Below are 18,209 nucleotides of genomic sequence, written 5' to 3'. Positions count from 1 at the left end.
ATGAGAATGTGACCATGTGACTTAATTTTTTTAAAAACAGATTGCCATTTCCTTCTTCAGATGGAAACCAATGTAGAAAAACACAGCTTTATACTGTTTTCAGCCTAGAAAACCAATATTTGATGAAATGGAAGCATACTTTAGATTATTTCACAAGTGGGACCTGCAGCAAAACATTGTGCCTGATTCAGGGTTCCAAGCAGCCAGCCATGCCCCAAATCCATGATACACCATTCCGCCTCCCCTTTTTCCCACTTTACACTTTTAACCCCCACCTTGTAACAAAATAGCAGCACTGTACGGTCACCAAGTATACTTGGACCTCATTTGGCTGTTCTTGGTCTCGCCTGCCCGTTTTAACAGGTTTTGTTTCTAAAGGGTTTTTAGTATTTCATTCAATGCTTGGAGTTTCTCAGACCCTCCTGGCACATGGATGGTATCTTTTTTTGCTAAACAAACACCCGCACTCAGATTAGGAGTCCACTATTAGTATAATAAAAGTTTAATAAAAGTCTGACGCCGAGGTCCTCTTTGCTCTATGCCCATCATCCTTGGAAGAACAGCAGCAAACCTTTTCCTGACAAATGCTTTATTCCGCTGAAAGCTATCCTCAGAGGAAGAGGAGGATATAAATAGTAGAGAAAATGAATAAATGGTTGCACAGCAGGCAGAAATTCAGCAAGCACAGCCCTCCCTCCCTTTTATTGCCATCCCATTTGGAAAATCTGTCCATCGTGTAGCTGTTAAGAGCACAGGGCTTGCTTAGAGGAAAAGGTGACAAACTCAGCTGGGAGTTCAGCAGTATAAATACTGTATCAGACAAGAGCTTTATGGCAACTGATCAACAACCCCAGTCTAGAGGACCTGTGGCCCTCCAGAAAATGATGGGCTACGACTGTCCACCATCTCTGACAGTTGGCAGAGTCTGATGGAGCCCAACAATGTCTGCAAGGCAGCATGGTTCCCCTTCCCTGACCTAGTCCAACCTCCTGTTTCTTTGTTTCCTAACAGCGGAGCTTGTTCTGAAGTTATTCATGAGTCTGAGTCACTATTCAGAAAGCACTGCAATAAGGACACAGTCTTTCGTAAAGCTTTGTAATGTAGATTATATTGGGTATTTTCATACCCCACCCCATTATTCTCCTTTGCAACATTTTATAAGAAATCATAATTCCTCACAGACATAAAAGCTCTCCTTTTTGCCACTGAATTTGTATTGTATCTGGGACATGAATATCGCAACAGAGAGAAATAGTGACCTAGGGGTAACATTTATTTTAAGACAGCTAATACAGTTCATTTATAAAACGTTTAGCTTACTCCAGTTTCCTAAACATACAATTAAAAATGCTACTAGAGTTTGTAGCCAACTTGCATACCAATTGCAAGAGATATTTCTGTCCTACAACCCTGCACTGCAGACAGTCAATGGGTTTTTTTTGGTATGCAAGATGCTTTCAGTTAAAGGTTTATTTGTGTTTATTCATCTCCCTCTTTCCAGGGGCTGCTTCCTTGAAAGGGACACTTTGCATTTATCTGTGCTGTGGGAAAGCATCCCACACCCTCCAAACCAAACTTCCATCTCAGAAGTACAAGTGCAGGGTTTAATTTGCTGATTAACTCTCCATCTGTTATGTTAGATCACTCATTTCTGAAGGCACTCAAGCCTACAGAATTGTTCAGCTGAAACCTGTCACTTTTAATATGGGGAGGGCTAAATGCAGTTGGCTCTCCTCGCACTTTTCCTTCTCCACTATGGGAAGATGAGATTCCCCAATGGCAACAAAGACAAACTTCCCAACAGCGGAGCAAGTTTGATGATGTACCAGGCACCAGGTTTGAGAGCCCATTCTCAAAAACCCTTCCACAAGTGATGGTCTCAAGAAAAGCTTTGCTCCCTAGCTACTTCAGGGGGAAATTGGCTGTGGGTATCTCATGCCACAGGTTGACCTTTCTGGCTTTCTCACACAGATGGAGAAGACTGTATGGGGATGTGTGTGCAAGGAGATGGAGCTGCTCGAGTCAAACTTCACACATAGTGTCAGGGTGCCACATGTCTCTAGCATTACCTTGAAAGCAATTTGGTCCCATTAGTCTCAGTGTCCTGAGGAAAGCCACTGTTCCTTTGAGACAAGGATATTGGGTTCTGCATGGCAGGCAGAACAGAACCCAAAAGAAGCAGATATTAGAGATCTGAGGTGCAGAGTCCAGAAAGTGGAGTCCCTAGCATGGCGCTGAGGCAGCAAATGAAACCCCTAGAGCAAGGGGATGCGGGTTGGCTCCCAAAGTCGCCGGGCCAAGTCACACGCCTGCTGGATCACAAACTCAGTTGGCACAACACCCAGGTGGATGGTGAGGAGTTCATAGCACTTCACCACTTCGTTCGCATGGGTCCTGCTGCAGTAACGGAGCAGCTTCCTGCAGGGGAGAGATGGTGGTCAGGAAATGGGGAAGAGTCAGGGCTGCTGGGACAAGGAGGATTCCAAATAGCTTCCCCAGCCCAGCCAGCAGAGGATGCACTGCTAAACTAGAGACAGGATGGGGAGCAGCTGAAGCCCATCCATGTAATCCAAGGCAAGCTGAAGGCTTGTGTTGCTCCTCCCTGGCTTATATGGAGCTTCCAACTCCCCACCAATCTCAGCCAGCAGGACCAATGGTCAAGGGATGATGGGGTTTGTAGTGCCAACATCATCTGAAGAGTCACAGGTTTTCCACCCCCAGCTTAGGAAATCCCGAAACATGGGATAATGAGGATAAATAATATTACTACCCACCCTATCCCATCCCAGGGCAAGTAAGAACATTAAAAATAATTAAAAACAACTTACAGCCACAGACATAAGGTGGTTCATAAAAATATACTATACTATATGCAATAGAAATTCCCATGAGGTTGCAGGCAGCACTCTGAAGAATTGTATACAGGTGCCAGGATGAGGAAGAGGCTGGGTGATGGGCCAAGCTGTAAAAGGATTGCCCTTCTCCAACCTGGATCTTCTGGCTGAAGTCTCCCTCCAAGCCCTTCATGTATCCAATAGTATCTGGGGCACTGGAATCCTTGCTCACCTGTAATAGTCGCCGGCCAATGTCCCAATGGGGGCTGAATCATCTGAAAGCACTGGCACTTCCGTAACCTCCAGCCTGTAACCCTGCAAGGCATGGCAGCAGAAAGGAGAGGTCAGGGACAGGCCGGTAGCTTAGGGACCACTGCAGGCATTCTTAGGCTATGTAGAGGCAAATGTCTTCATCCCATACTATCCACACCATAGCAGAGGACACTGTTTATGCACCATGTCAATACCCTATCCTTCCTCCTGAATGCATCATTTGTAGCCTCAAATCAGCTCTGAACAAGTTAGGGTGACTTGGTGCTCGGATTCTTCCATCCAGAGTAAGCGCTCAGGACAGGGCATCACCTTGACGTCTTAGGAAGTTGCAGGAGATATCTGCATCCCAAAGCCCACCCACCCTCTCCCTCAAAGCTCCTGCACCTACCATCTCGTTCTCAAACCAAAGAAAGTAGGTGCAATAGTAGTCTCCATCCCGGACTGTCACCGTGGTATAGCCCTTCTGCAAGTAGCTTCTCGCTAGCGCCACCAAGGACCACACCTGGGGAGGAAGAGACAGGGAAGACAAAGAGAAACCTGGCACCCCAAGACCTCCCTTTCTGAGCCCCGAATCACCACTCTTGGTCTCTCCTCCAACTCCCATCACATGCTCATGTTACTGGGAGCTGCAGCGAAAACTTTGCAGGCAGGAAGGGAGCAGGAGCTGTTGCATAGGCTGGGGCTCTTGCATAGGCTGGGGAGATTTACCTTCTGCTTGATGAAGGCAGGCAAAGGCCCCTTGCCTAGCTCTGAAGCAGAGTCCTCTGCAGCACCAAGGGATGGAGCCACCATCTGCCCTACTGTGCGGTCCACGTAGATGAAGTGCACCAGCCCTGGGAATTCCTCCAGATATGTGGATGGCAGCCAGTTAAGGGCCTGTGGCTGGGGAGAAGGCAGCTGCCCCTCTCGACTTGGGTGCCTGCCCCACTAGGATCCTCCCCACAAAAACCTCTCAAGGAACAGGGATGGGGTTCTTGACCCAAGTGAGAGATGGAAATCCTTCAACGTCCCACCCCCCACCTCCAGACCTTAACGTTTGTCCAAGGACAGTGTACTTTCCTGGTACAACCTGAGAACTTTCGCCAACCTGTTCCCAACACCTGTGGAGCCCAGGAAAGAACTAAGCTCAACATTCACCTGCTCCAGCTCTGTGCCCAAGACACAGAATCATAGAATTGGAAGGGACTGTGAGGGTCAATTAGTCCAACCCCCTGCAATACTGGAATCTTTTGCCCATGGTGTGGCTCACACCTATGACCCTGAGATTAAGAGTCTCAGGCTCTACCAGCTGAGATACAGGAAATGGCCCAGGTGGGGGTGGGAGCTGAGGTTCTTGTCCCAAAGGTTGCTATGCAAAGTGGGGGCGGGGAGTACTCTCCCATGACACCAAGGTATCTTCAGCCAGGGAGGGGGGAGTACTTCACAATCACTTCTCTAGGAAGCTCTCCTCCTCCTGGTCTTGGTTGGGGATGCTCAAAAGTCCTCCGGGAGAAAAGAAGTGAATGGGACCGGGGAAAAGCATGGAAGGATATGACACTATGGTAACATTGCGCTTGCTCTTCACCAGCAGGAAATCTCTCCAGTCTTGCAGCTTGTCCCTGCCAACGAAAAGGAAGCGGGAATAAGCTACAAGGGCCAAGAGCTCGGTGCACATGTTGCCTTCCTGCCCTCGCAGCAAGTGGTGCTTGGCTTCGGAGCCGGAGTTTCCAGCCCCACCTTGGGGGGGAAAGACAGCAAGCCTTTCAACTCTCCAATGTTCCTTCCTTGGTTGGCCACTATCATGGGGAGAAGCAGGCACTAGACCCTAAAGTGCAGGGGTAGGAAGAGATGGGCATTCAGGTGGAGGGTCCAAGAAGCCTCTCAGCAGCTGCCACAAGGAGTGGAGCATGACTGGGGTGTACCAGCTTCTCCTGAACAGAACTGAACAGATATAAGAGTGGAAGAGAGCTGTGCTCAAGGGAACTTCAGGGTGACCTTCCAGCAACGTTCCTCAATGTCAGGTCTCCAAGTGTTGTTGAACTACAACTCCCATCATCCATGGCTAAGCTGGCCAAGGATGATGGGAGCTGTAGTCCAACAACAACAGACCAATACTGCCTTACGGGATATCCAGCATAAGGTGCAAACTCTCAAATGCGTACAAGTTCAGATATGCCACCGCCACCCTTTCCCGTGTGGTTTTGCCACTGCGCTCCATCCCACTCACCGCGTCAGCTGCTGCACCTGGTCCAGCAAGTTCTGCGGCAGGCCCTGCGTCCCAGAGGATCCAAGAAAGAGCTGCCGATACACGGCGCACAGCTGCCTCCGGATGCGGCAGAAGGCCTGCAGTAGCCTGCGCCAAAGAGAGATCAGTGTGCTTCTGAAGCAGTGGGGGGACTTGTTTCAGACTGAGGGCCACATTCCCTTCCCAGGGGCCACATGGCAGGAGCGATGGTGGGGCCAGAGGCAAAAGAAGCCAGAGCAACAAATGCAAAATTTACCTCTGTACAGAAATGCCAGTTTTCACACCCACCTCTGTCCCCCATCCAGGCAAGCCAGAAGCATTATCTGAATTTTGTCACCTATGAAGGGCATTCAGGATCACACCCCCATGTCCCTTTTTTGTGCGTTCACGATTATTTGTGCACATTATGCTATTGGTGTGTGTGTGTCACATGGCTTCATTTCCAATGAGCGCAGATTCCACAGATCCCTGCTGAAATCCTGCAACATTTCATACCACAGATGTTCTGGAATTCAGTTACCCCCCCCCCCTTTTGTTGTGCTACAGCTGCTCTGGACAGCAATAACGTGGTAGCATTAGGGAAGCATTGCAGAACAAACTCACTACTAGTGCACTAGGACTGCTGTCAAAAACATGTTGCAGGACACACCCGCCACAAAACACCTGTGTAAAGGGAATATCTGCAACAGGCATGCAGAGAAAATGGCTTCTTTTAAGCAGAAAGCAGTAGGAATGGCCCCAGAGTTCAAACTGTGTTTCATTTGTACGCAGTCTCCGTCAATATATCATCTTTGTTAACCTATAGAGGTTAACTTGGTATTGTTAACATTTTCCCCAAGCTGCAAGACTGTTAAATCCATTCAGCTGGTAACTCCATTAGTGTCCCAAGTACAAATCAATAGGTGAAAAGGCCAGACTGGTCCTTTTGGCCATTTCTCCCCCACTCTATTCAATTGGAATCTTTTTCTTTTCCCCTGTCCCTCCAGCCTTTTCCAAATGCACCCCAAATCTTCCCCCTTCAGCTACCAGCCAGGCCTCCTTTGGCCCCTGCCGAAGTTTGAACTCAGCACACAGTAGTCTATTGCATGTCTGGAAGGAGGAGGAGGGTTTGAACCCAAGCCTTCTCCCTCTTCACTATGTGCAGAGGAAGCTTTGCTTGATTGTGCACGCACAGGGGAGCTTCAAACACACATTCGTAAGTGTTACAGTCCCGGGAGTGCTATACAACGGGTTGTTCTGTAAATTGGTTCCTATTTTTTCCTCCTATTTTTTGCTCTTCCAGATTTGTCTGCAACCGTGTCTCACAGCTGTTGAAAGAGAATTGCTGCGGCATGCATGCACCCCCCCCCCACAAATCAAAATATGACAGCAAAGGAGTCTGTTCGTTGCTCAGATCCAGCAAGACCAGGAACGTTCTCCTTTCCTCACAGCATGTCCAGCCAGCTGCTTCCTTGTCCCAGGACTACAACACTCACAGTCCAAAGAGCCCTTAAGCTTCATAGACCTCCATTCATCCTTTTCATCACTACATTTGCATCCGTGAAGGGACCACACATGGCTGCAGCCTTGCCACTTTTCCATTTTATCCTCAGATGAGGCCAAGGTATAGTAACTGGTCCCCAGGATGCTACCCCCAAATTCTTATCCCAACCCTGTATTTCTAATCTCCCTCATTTCAGCCCAGCCTGACCAGTAACTCACTCGCAGGAACTCCCAGTCTCGTTCCGAGAGAAAGCTTTGTTCTTGAATTCCAGCCAGGTATTCTGCAACTGAGAGAGAGAGAGAGAGAGAGAGAGAGAGAGAGAGAGATGTGCTCCAAGGTGCAGCATCACCCAGCAATTCTATTGTCTTTCCTACTCCTGTAAATGGGAACTCACCCATAGCTCAGGCCTGTTCATGCCTGCCCAGCTCTGCCCCACTAGACACTACATCACCCAGCCCCTCTTAGCAGTGTGTTCTGGGAAAGGGTCTGAACTCCAGCACCCTTGTGCCTGGGCAGCTCCTGTGTAAATCGGCCAAATCTCACCTGTGGCTCTTGCCCACCCAACCTCTTGACAAAGTTGTCCATCCGATGCCGGAGTTCCACGAGGACCGGCTGAGAGCGCAGGTGAGGCCTGATCTCCTGCCCATCTTTCAGCTTCTTCTCCAGCACCAGAAATCCATCCAGCAGCTGGTAGATGGAATGTGCCACGTGGGAACTGGGGCTCTGAGAGGCAGAGGGGACATTCAGTGAGATCCAGGCAGGCTGGGCGTCATAAACACCTCTCAGGAGAGCTGGCTCACCTTAGTGAGGAGCACCAGCGAGATTCCTGGCCAGAGAGGCAGGCAGTACATCATGTGGGGCATCATGGGGCAGTAGCCTTCCTTCAAGTTGGCGTCCAGGAAAATTCTCCGTGGATTGGTAGCCTCTGGGGCTGGAGGCGCCAGAAACTGCAGCGAATCCTCAGCCATCTGGGGAAAAGATTAGCATGCCGTTGTCACAGAATTGGGATCTGTCTGACCGGACATAGAGCATTCTTGGGTGAAGTTCCTCAAGGACTCAGTTTTCCACAATTTTAGGAACTAAATGGCTGCTCCTTTAACAGGAAAGTGAAGCAATAGCTCCATCTAGTGCCAATTCTAGGAAACAAGCAGAGCGACTCAATTCCACAGGTGAAGGAAGTGGGGAGGGAAAAGGAGCTCAGAGCAAAAGAGGCCTCCGGAGTCAAATTAGTCCACCCACCTCACCCCCCATCATCCTTTAAGCCAAGGCGGGACAGCGCCCCACCTAGTTTAAAGCAGGGGCGAGGAAACCTGTGGCCTTCCAGATGTCCTTGGACTTCCACTCCCCATCAGCCCCAGTCAGCAAAACCATTTGTCTGTATCCCAACATCTGGAGGGTCACAGGCTTATGGTCCTGGGTTCAAAGAACATGCAGCCTCACAGCCCAATTCCATTCCTCCTTGCCCTCAACCACCACCAGGATCCCTTCAGCTGGAAGGGGAGAGCCCCCTTCACTGTTGATGGGATCCTGGCTGAGGTAGGGAATGGGATTAGGGACTACAGACATGAAAAACAGGACATGCCTAGCTCCCAATCCCAGCTGGCTAACTGCTCCCATCCGCATGCTGCTGGTAATTGTGGGGCAGTATGAATGCATAGACCAGTTCCCCTGCCAGTTTTTCCCATCTGCATTGGGGGGGGGGGAGAGGGCAACTGAGGGGATCTTGTTCCAACCCTTTCCCTGAAAGACCAGGAGATCTCTAAAGGCTCCCTTGCTCATTCTTCTCCCCTCATTTAAGCCCCAAGGTCATCCACCCACAGACACCCTGGTCTGCCAGCATAGGGAATGTTAACTTTACTACAATGTGCTTCGGTGAGCTTTATATGCAATCTTAATGACACCACGAAGGTTGCATTTGTGGTATGTTAATGGTTCAGGTGGTGGGGAAGGTTGTCCCAGATTTCACAGTACTGGGAAGTATAGAAAGTATAGAAACATCTAAGTATACAGAAAGAAAGCAACACCTCTATCAAGCAAACTGGGAAATGTGATCATAAGGGATCCCTAATATCCTGCTGCCCTAAAATCCTTGTGGAATGGATCCTCTTTGTCCAGCTTTCATTATCCGAGGTTCTTTGCTGCCGTTTCTCATCGCATGTGGTGCTTTGCACAATTCTGAGAAAGCTGCTTCCGTTCATTTCCCCATTTGTGGGGGGCATAACCACAAGCTGCAAGGCTGATGCTATGAGGGTGGTGAAAAAAAACTGATCATGTTCCATATGATCTGGCTATAAGAGAAGTAAAGGTGGCCAAAAACAAAACAAAAAGACAGACCCAGAAGAGAATGTAAAGTGGAAATGGAGAGAGCAGAAAGGGAGGCCCAGCAGAAAAATCCAGAGCTGCGATCCCAAGCCCAAGCACATACCTGGATGTCAGCAGAATTCGTCTCCCCCTCACCCTGAAAGTCCACACCATCAGCCCAGGCCGTGCTTCCTTCAGGCAACAGAGAGAAGAGACACCAGATACCCCCAGCACCACAAGTGGGAACAGTTAAGGCGGCTGCCGACAGCAACTAACAAAAGACTCGGAACATCATTTTGATCCAGGTACCTCCTAGCTGGGGCAGCACCTACGCTTAACCCCATCCCTTGGCAGGTGCTATAGGAAATTGCTTTTAGAGCCACACTTGCACACCTTCTGAGTGCCAGTCAAGCAGCGGGGCAATGCCCCTTTCCAAAACAGGGAGGGGGAAATCAGATTTCCACGCAGTCACCACTCAGTCAAGCCAGCTGACGTGCAAGTCACCCTTCCTTTCTTTCTTTCTTTGCATTCTGACAGCTCTCCCCACATCTACAGGAGACCACAGTCGCTTCTCATACTCCTCCGCACTGACCCCAAACTCACCTGTGCTCTGTTGGCTAGGGGAAGCCTTGGGGGTGTAGAACTCCTCGGGCATAGAGAGATCATCTGCTACCTGAGGGAGGGCGTAAGGGAGGGTGTGGGAGGGAACAGACTCAGCACGAGCCCAGGATGGCTCCCTCCCCATCTGCCAAAATAGGTTCCACCATGGGATCCCAGAAGGACAATGATGGGGGTTTCACCATTCCTAGCAAATAATGAATCGCATATCATTTGCCACAACAACATCCTAGTCTCCCCTGCTTCCCTCAGGTTTTAAAGCTAAGCCTACAACCCAACTCCTGATCAACCACAAATTCCAAGGACCCAGGGTTGGGCCTTTGGGATGGGAGGCCCAAAGCCCAGCTGATACTTACCTGTTCTTGGGAAGATGCATGGGGACAAGGGCTGTTCATTGGGATGTTTTCACTGCTATGGGGCCTCTGGAGACTTGGCTCGTCCTCTGAGACCTGAAAGAGACAGGCTTAGCCATCTTTGGACAGCTGCCAGGACTCACCCACCAATGTAGGCCATGCTCCTTCCTGCCCATTTATTAATAAAAATCTTGCCTTTGATAGTGTCTCTGTCCTCACAAGGCAGCTTACAGTCTCATTTCTAATACTATGAAATAGCACGTTTCTAATAAAGCAGCACGAAACGTTATCATGAAAAATACTAACATTAAAATAGGCAGCAAACAATTTGCAAACACTGAGCTCCATGAAATTTTACAAATCTGAAATTTTCCAGATCTGAATTGTTTCTTTAAAGAAGTGTTTGAGGACCTCCTACAAATGAACAAGGAAACTGTGCCAATCCATTGTTTTAATTTCCCACAGTGCTCTGGGCTCAGTGTCAGCCCAGGACATTATGGGAAATTAAAGTGGTGGTTAAGAGGCCTATTGAGGCATATAAGAAACTGAACCAAATTCATTCAGTGGGAATTTGGACCTGGGTCTCTGTGGTCTCTAATGATTAATCCACAATGATTCTCTGTGACATTTAGCTATTCAGGCATCTAGACAGACTTCACACAGCGCAACAGCTCTTAATGAATGTTGCTTTGTTTGATATGATTTATTTATTTTAAAGTTATTGTGACTTTTATATCGGAACAGATTAATTAATGTTTGATGTTTTATTATGTTTTTGTGTTGGAAGCAGCCCAGAGTAGCTGGGGCAACCCAGCCAAATGGGTGGGGTATAAATGCAAATATCACTACTACTATTACTATTAATCCAAGGTACCCATCCCAGCTCCTGTTTAGATTTAATTGATTTTTATTTAAATATGTTAAGCTTGCCACTTAGGTCATAGCCCTCCCAAGGTAGCTTAAACACCAAATATAATGTACATTTTTTAAAAACCCATCCAAATGCGAAATCTAGTTACAGTAGCCTGATAAAGCATAGGTCAATACACCCCTCAAAATGCATAAAACACAATTTAAACCTTTTACCAAAGCCTGTAGCCACATCCTAAAAATTCTGCATGGAGGCCTGTATTGCAGAGGCAAGTGCAATTCACTTGGAAGACAGCTCTGTGACAGTAAAATACCACCAAGCTCCCAGAATCTCACTTACGCCCAACTCCACACAGCTCAGTCCAGCTCAAGGTCATTGTCTGAGAAGATCCCAAAGAGGAATCTCCACAAACACAGAGCCCCTTGTATGAATGTGTCTCCTTCCCCACCTGGGCAGGTACCTGGGAGGCTGGCAGCTCCTCAGAAGCGCTGCTGGGATACAGATCTTGCACAATCAGGAGGAGCGTGAGCAAGTCAGCAGGCCGCAGAGAGCTGGCATTCCGGCTAGGAGGCAGGTAAAAGAGAAGAGGTGAAGACACGGCCATCTGTTAGGGGAGCCACATAATAATAATAATAATAATAGTAATAATATCTTTATTGTCATTGCCCCCTTCGGGGACAACGAAATTACATATCTGAAGGTGGGGGGTATCCTTCTAGAGACAGAGGGAGGAGGACAACCAGAGACCCAGGGTGGTCTGGCTGGCACGGAAGCAGAGGTGCGGGGTGCCAAAGGAGGCAATGGGCACAGTGGAAGATGCTGGGCTGGCATGAGCAGGACGTGCCTCAGGGGAGGATGAGGAGACTGCAGAGAGGAAGTGGGGGTTTACCTGGAGTAAAAGGCAAGGAGCTTGGTGTGCACGAGCAGGAAGGCATGCACGACTTCGTGCCCAGCACGCTCTGGGCTGCCATTGATGTGCTGCACGACCTGGCGCTCCAGGAATTCAATGCACTGCTCACACAGCTGAGGGTGGATCAGTCGCTCCACGGCCTAAAGAGGGTGGTGCAGAGGAACAGGTTTGCAGCGCAAGGTCTTCCCTCCCAGCCCTGGGATGTATGGTCCCTTGTGCAGAGCCCAGGCAGCAATTATCGTGAGGCACACAACATGAAAAGCCCACTTCCCCAGCTCCATCAGTCTATGCAGATTCAGGACATGCATTCCCTTCTAGGCCTGACTAGACGAACTATCCACAATGCTACCCACTTCAGGGGTAGGGAACCCAGGCCTGGGAGGCCCTTAGTCTGGCCTCCAGGACTCTTCCAAAAACACACCCCTCCTCATCCTGGGCTTCTTAGGGAGGAAGGGTGGGATATAGATCAAAAATTCAATTTAATACTGATAATGCATCTTGCTTCCCTGGATGCAGAGGTGTTGAGGGTGTGTGTTGTAGCCTCTGGTTTTTGCATGCCTGGAATGTAGCCTAGTAGACAATGGTAAGAGACACAGCCATTGCTCGACGCTCTTTTGCTTCTGGCTCAACGTATGTGTGTTGGAAAAAATGCCACATCCCTGTTCTAGGGGGCAACACACACGTATCCTAGCTTGCTCCATCCATCCTAGGCTACCCAGTAGAACAACTGCATCCCTGGCTTCATTCCAACCACCACTTATCGACTGCCCCAGTCCACTTTACCTCCACAGCAAAGCTTTGGTCATCCTGGCGGAGCTGGTGATGGGTCTGAAGGAGGCTCTGAAACAGTCCCCAAATGTGAGCCCGCTGCTCAGAATCCCCTGGGCGCAGCCTACAAAGCAACAACCCACAAAATCAGTGGAGGCCAATGGTTTACCTCCAGGGCAGAGACAGAAATCCTCAAACTTACAGATTGTGTTAAAATTATTTAATGTTACATAAAATGGTGCGTAATTGTCGTATTGTATTCAAGTTACTGTGAAGAATGAACACACAGCTGAAGGTTTGTATTTTTCCACTACAAAAATGGGGTAAGTTAAGTTTTATGTTTTTTTGGGACAGAATTCCAAAGTGTTTACTTATGTTAATGAAGTAGCCCACACCACTCAGAGTAGTTTTTCAAGTACACACAGATCTCCCTGAGCATTAATCAAAATGCAGTAAGCTGGAAAAGAGAGAGGAATCTTTTATTTTTTAGCTGAAATGACTGTGTTTTGGCAAAGATTGAGTCCAGTATATGTAATACTAGAAATGTATAACTGAGACAATGTATCTTTTATTGCTTTTGTAAAGTTTAAACCAGGTTTCTGCAAGTAAGGCTTTAAAACTTATGCGGAGAATTTATTTCTACATAGTCAAATCAAAGAGAACTTTTTCGGGCTACATTCATAATCTTCAGATGGCACCCAGGGCAAAGTCAGCTACCTGCCTGTGGAGCAGAGAGGCCATACAGTTCATCTCTCCTTGGTCTTATCTCACCTGTGTAACCATCCCCAGACATAGGCATTGTTGAGAGCTGCACTCAAACCCCCAAACAGATCCTACTTTGCTGTTACTTTTCTGCAAATTATAGGGAAGGCAGGCTCTGCTGCCTCGGGCTCTTTTCATGCGCATATAAACCATAATTTGCACTATGGTGACATCCCATGCAGCTACTGCTCAGTGTTCCAAGAATACTGCTCTCACATGGGCAAGGTTGTCGCACTAAGGCTTCCCTTTCCTTCATGTGCCCAGAAGTATGACAGTTCCATACAAACTAGTCTCACATGCGCCAGCTGTGTGGAACAGCACCAAGGAGAAGCTGCTTTCCTGTGGCTCAGCACACTGGGACTTTAGTGTTACAGGGGCCTAAGAAGACCACATGGAAAGCAGGACCCATATGCTGTGAACGAAACATCCCATCCAGGGATGGAGGAAAACACGCTCATCACAATAAAGGAAGGAAGCAAGGAAATCCCTGCTCTGGCACAGTAACTCACTCTCTGCGGAAGAGGTGGCTGTCGAGTGTGACTAGTCCAAAGTGAGCTTCAGCCAGTCTCCTGAGCACATACAGCTTACGGCGCAAGTCATCCTCACTCTCGGAGCCATCGCCGTTCACAGCAATGTACAGGCACTCGCCAAACTGTAGAAGCAGCAAGAGGATTGTTATCTCAGTCATTACAAGGAAGATGAAGACAGATGTAAAATGATCATGGAAATATGTGAAGTCCCCTTTGCTCCAAAAATATTGATGCATTTTGGTGTTTATTTAAATAAAACAGATCTGCGTAATGTCATGTTGTTCGGATGAGATGCCTGATTATTGTCTTCCAAAGCAACTACTCTATTCCGAGCTGAAAAATGGAAAGCGCAATGCTGGTTGTCAACAAAAGAGGTTTAACAACTCTCTCAATGCAAATCTTAAAAAAAATGTAGTATAAACAGCACAACTGGGAAACACTGGCCTGCGAGCACTCCAAATGGAGAACAGCTTTTACCAAAGGTGTCATGGACTTTGAAGACACTCAAACGCAGGAAAAAAGGGAGAAACTCACTAATAGGAAGGCACGTTTGGCAAACCCTCACCGTATCAACTCCCATCCAGAAACCTATGTCCCCACTGTGGAAGGACGTGTGGATCCAGAACTGGCCTCCACAGTCACTTATGGACTCCCTGTTAAGACCGTGTAAGACAATCTTACTCAGCTACGAGTGATCGCCAAAGAAGATGACCTCCCTGTGACTGCAGGAACAAAGAAAAGGAGCTTCGATGACACCCACCCACCCCAGTTTAAATAATATGGGAGGCCTCATGTAGCTGCATTGGCTAGCCTCCACCCTCTACTGCTAATGAATGTCTCAAGGTGACTTAGTCTGTCCACTAAATTCCCATCAACATCTATACATTTCTAAGCACGTGGCCCATTCGGTTACCATATGTAACACATAGAGGTGTTTGTCATTTTCAGAGGAGAAGCAAGTGTATGTGTCTCCTAGTTTCTCTAGCAGTGTTGTGCAGGAGATGATCATGGGGGCAAACAATGTGTTGATGCTGTCTTCCAGAGCGGGGGCCTGTGGAAAGAAAAAGAGGGAAAAGCAGCAGTCACTGTGCCCTGCCAAGTCCTGCCACATCCCATGCTAAAATGCATGGACACCCATGGACAGGCCATAACCCAGTTCCCTCCCAGCTACATATCTATATATCATATCCATTAGCCATCTAAGAACTTGGGTTTTCTGGGCAGTGTACTGCTGAAAACAATTAAAACATAGCATCCATATTTTTTAAAAAAGCAAATACAAAAGCAAAAGAAGAGGAATAACCTGATCCTATTCAGACAAGCCCCAAAGCTTTTATAAGCATACACACTTCCACCTCCAGTACACTTTCCCCCATCACTCCAGGAACTTTGCAGAACATCTTTCTCAAGCGCTGAACGCAATGCCAGCAATGCCATTTTGGCCCTGCATCCATTTACTCTGGTCCATTTCCCTCCCTCCCTTTAAATCTCACCTCACCACCACCTTGATCATGGCCCCCAAAGCGCTGGTGCAGAATCGCCATGAATTCTGGGTCAGCCCAGTAGAACAGGACCTCTGCCACCTCACTAGTAATCAGCACACACTTCATCTGCAAATAAATATATGCATTAATGCATCACCTAGGCCCCTGGTACAAGGCCCCTCCTTAGCTTCCTGGTCCAAATGTCAACCCAAGCTGGTATTCAACTAAATAGTTGCACTGGCACAAAGATTAACACTAGCACAGTGGGATTCCCCACCCTGTCCCCAGACTGGCTCTAGAGGACTAGAAGGAACACCAGAGCAAATTTAGAGTTAACAGAGGGAGGAGAGTCCATTTTGCTCAGCTCAGTCCTATGATGCATTTTCAGTGTGCATGTGAATCCATCCCTGCAAAATTCTGACAGTCTGGAGGTGACCTTTCTTGGAGAGTGGGGGAAGGAGGCGGCTGAGGAACACAACATAGGCTTGCAAGCTCATTTGTAAAAGCTGAAGGTTATCACTGCACAGGAGACACTGGAACCACTCCCCACACCACAGTAATACATGTCCTGGCTTCTTTGCCTTTGACAAACACTCCTTGTCTCCCCCTGCCAATAGATGGCTTGGAGGCTTAATTTCCAATAGTGTGCATCTCCCCTACTGCTCACAAACAGGCATCGTTGTGCTATTGGGCAATTGGAACAACTGTATTTGTATTTAATTCTCTGAAGGTATGAAATGGTAGAATTTTCTTCCCTATTGTGTATTGCATAAATTAAAGATAAATATAAAAGGGACAAGATGACCATCCAAAAGCACTGAACCAACTTTTTTTGGCATCCATTTGTCTACAGAGACAATGGAGGAGTGTGCCTTTGGTGGCAGAGTCAAACCGTTGGAGAGTTACAGCGCCTGTTGTGGCTGTAAAATCCCATACAGTAGAGACATGTCTTGTTGCAGATGAGGCGACTGCAAGCTGAGCAAAACGCAGCGTGTAAAACAAGGGCTGCTGTTGCTTTGAACGGAAAACTGGGTTACTTTAGTAGCGGGGCGGCCCAAAAGAAAGGAAGCTCTCTTAAGGAATCGTCGTGGGCTATCCGGGCCTGATCCAAGCCTCCCTTCCCAATAGCCAGGTGCAACGAAACTAAACCATTTCCCCCCAAACTTGGGGTGGAAAGAGGAAAGAGGAAATTCAGGCAAGTCCACTGTTCGCTGCAGGAAATGGAAGCGGGAGCAAGCGAGGGGTAGGAAGCCCCGTTGGCTGCGAAGGGTCAAGATCCTGCGTAGATCGCCCTCCCCGCCCCCCACGGAAGGCGAAGGGGCGCCTCCGGGCCCGCGCCGACAGCCCTACCTTCGCCGCTCCAGAGACCCCCTTCCAGGCAAGTCGCCGGCGAGCAAGGCGGTTCCCCGGAATCAGACGCAGCCGGCGGGAAGCGCGCAGGCTGCTGGGCGATCCTGTCCCGAAGGGGCTCCACGAAAGCAGCCCCGAGGAAAAGCGCGCGTGACTCCGTCCCGGGGAAACATGTCAGCAGCCGCGGCGACTCCGCCCGGGACGGGGCGGGACTAGGAGCTCCTCCTCCTCCTCCTCCTCCTCCTCCGGGACTGAGTCGAGGCGCCTGGCGAGGCTGCCTTGGAACTTGCTGTCACCTCACCTGGCGCAAGGGGCGGAGAGGCGCAAACTCAGCCGGAACTAAACTTCTGCGAAGATCTTGGGCGGTGGCTGCGCCCGCTCGGCCAACCACGTCCTTTGAAATGGGGCGGGGGCGGGGCGAAGACAGGATTGCCCTGCAGCGATTGGGCGCAGAGGGAGAGGGAGGCCGGTTGTGCACCTGGGCGCGACCCGCCCCTGGAAACGCAGGGCTGGCAAGGAAGGGCTTTTCGGTGCTCTAGGTTCGCTGATTACATTTGGGGAGCAGCTCCCTAGGTTCGTACAGTGCTAGGCTGTCTTGCACCCCAGGCAAGGCCCTAGCTAATTACACCGCCCTCCAAAATTTGCTAAGTTCAAATTTTCAAAAAACAGGTGTATGGTAGGAATGGTAAGATTCTTCAAAATATAAAATAAAAGTAAAATATTATCAAAAATTTATAAGATATAACAAAAACAAAAACGATAGCACTGGTGCTGTGGCTTCATTGGTGGCAAGCATGCTACAAGGCGCTACTTCCCGTTGCGGATCCTGCGCTGCATACGCTTCTCAGCGCTGCTTAGGGTTCTCAGGAAACTCTCCTCAGCCTGCCCCCCCCCCCCCAAATAGGGAACCTGTGACTTTCCAGATGTTGTTGGACTAAAACTCCCATCATCCCTGACTACTGGCCATGCTGGCTACGACTGATGGAAGAGGGGCTCCAGCAAGATGTGGAGGACAACAGCACACACACACACACACACACCATCACTGCCTTACATGTCTCTGGGTGACCTCATCAAGAAGCAGTGTGGCCTAGTGGCTAGAGGTTCAGGCTAGGACCAAATTCAAACACCCACAGAACTCACTAGGTGACCTTGAGGTAAGAAGATGTTGCTTCATGCAAGCGCTGACCCACACTTTCCTTATCGCAAGAAGTCAAATCTTTTGGGAAGTGGCTCCAAATCAATTCTAATTGGGCAGCCTTGATTTGCTGGCATGTGGTTGAATCCCACCTGGAAAGAGCAGCGGTCTGGAAGCCACCTCAGTGTAACCTGCCTCACGGGGTTGTTGTGAGGACAAAATAGGAGAACCAGGCCCACCATCTTGAGTTCCTCAGAGGAAAGGAGGAGGTATAAACATAAAAATAACGCATCAAATTTTATGGGATTTC

The 18,209-nt window shown here is 48.8% G+C and overlaps 1 protein-coding gene across 4 annotated transcripts; it reads right to left on the bottom strand.

Moving 5' to 3' along the window:
- Positions 1 to 572: 572 nt before the first annotated feature.
- Positions 573 to 17,125, bottom strand: HPS1 (HPS1 biogenesis of lysosomal organelles complex 3 subunit 1). 4 transcript variants are annotated; one of them, XM_083443814.1, is made up of 19 exons: positions 16,762 to 17,125; positions 15,421 to 15,537; positions 14,841 to 14,978; positions 13,907 to 14,049; positions 12,651 to 12,759; positions 11,847 to 12,007; positions 11,406 to 11,520; positions 10,090 to 10,182; positions 9,719 to 9,788; positions 9,240 to 9,307; positions 7,615 to 7,782; positions 7,358 to 7,537; positions 7,033 to 7,100; positions 5,314 to 5,439; positions 4,641 to 4,705; positions 3,816 to 3,961; positions 3,496 to 3,609; positions 3,067 to 3,149; positions 573 to 2,418 (listed from the first exon to the last, which is right to left on the bottom strand). In XM_083443814.1, the coding sequence occupies exons 2-19, from the start codon at positions 15,535 to 15,537 to the stop codon at positions 2,256 to 2,258; spliced, it is 2,127 nt and encodes a 708-aa protein (XP_083299940.1). In that variant the 5' UTR covers positions 16,762 to 17,125; the 3' UTR covers positions 573 to 2,255. The 4 variants fall into 4 exon arrangements, with proteins under 4 accessions (XP_083299940.1, XP_083299941.1, XP_083299942.1 ...); XM_083443815.1 differs by having other exon boundaries at positions 11,418 to 11,520; XM_083443816.1 differs by lacking the exons at positions 9,240 to 9,307; positions 9,719 to 9,788.
- Between the last annotated feature and the right edge of the window lie 1,084 nt (positions 17,126 to 18,209).

This window comes from Podarcis tiliguerta, assembly GCF_965153285.1.
Source record: "Podarcis tiliguerta genome assembly, chromosome: 5".
Lineage (NCBI taxonomy): Eukaryota > Metazoa > Chordata > Lepidosauria > Squamata > Lacertidae > Podarcis > Podarcis tiliguerta.
The sequence above is the reverse complement of the archived record's forward strand: the minus strand, read 5'-3'. Positions and strand labels throughout refer to the sequence as shown.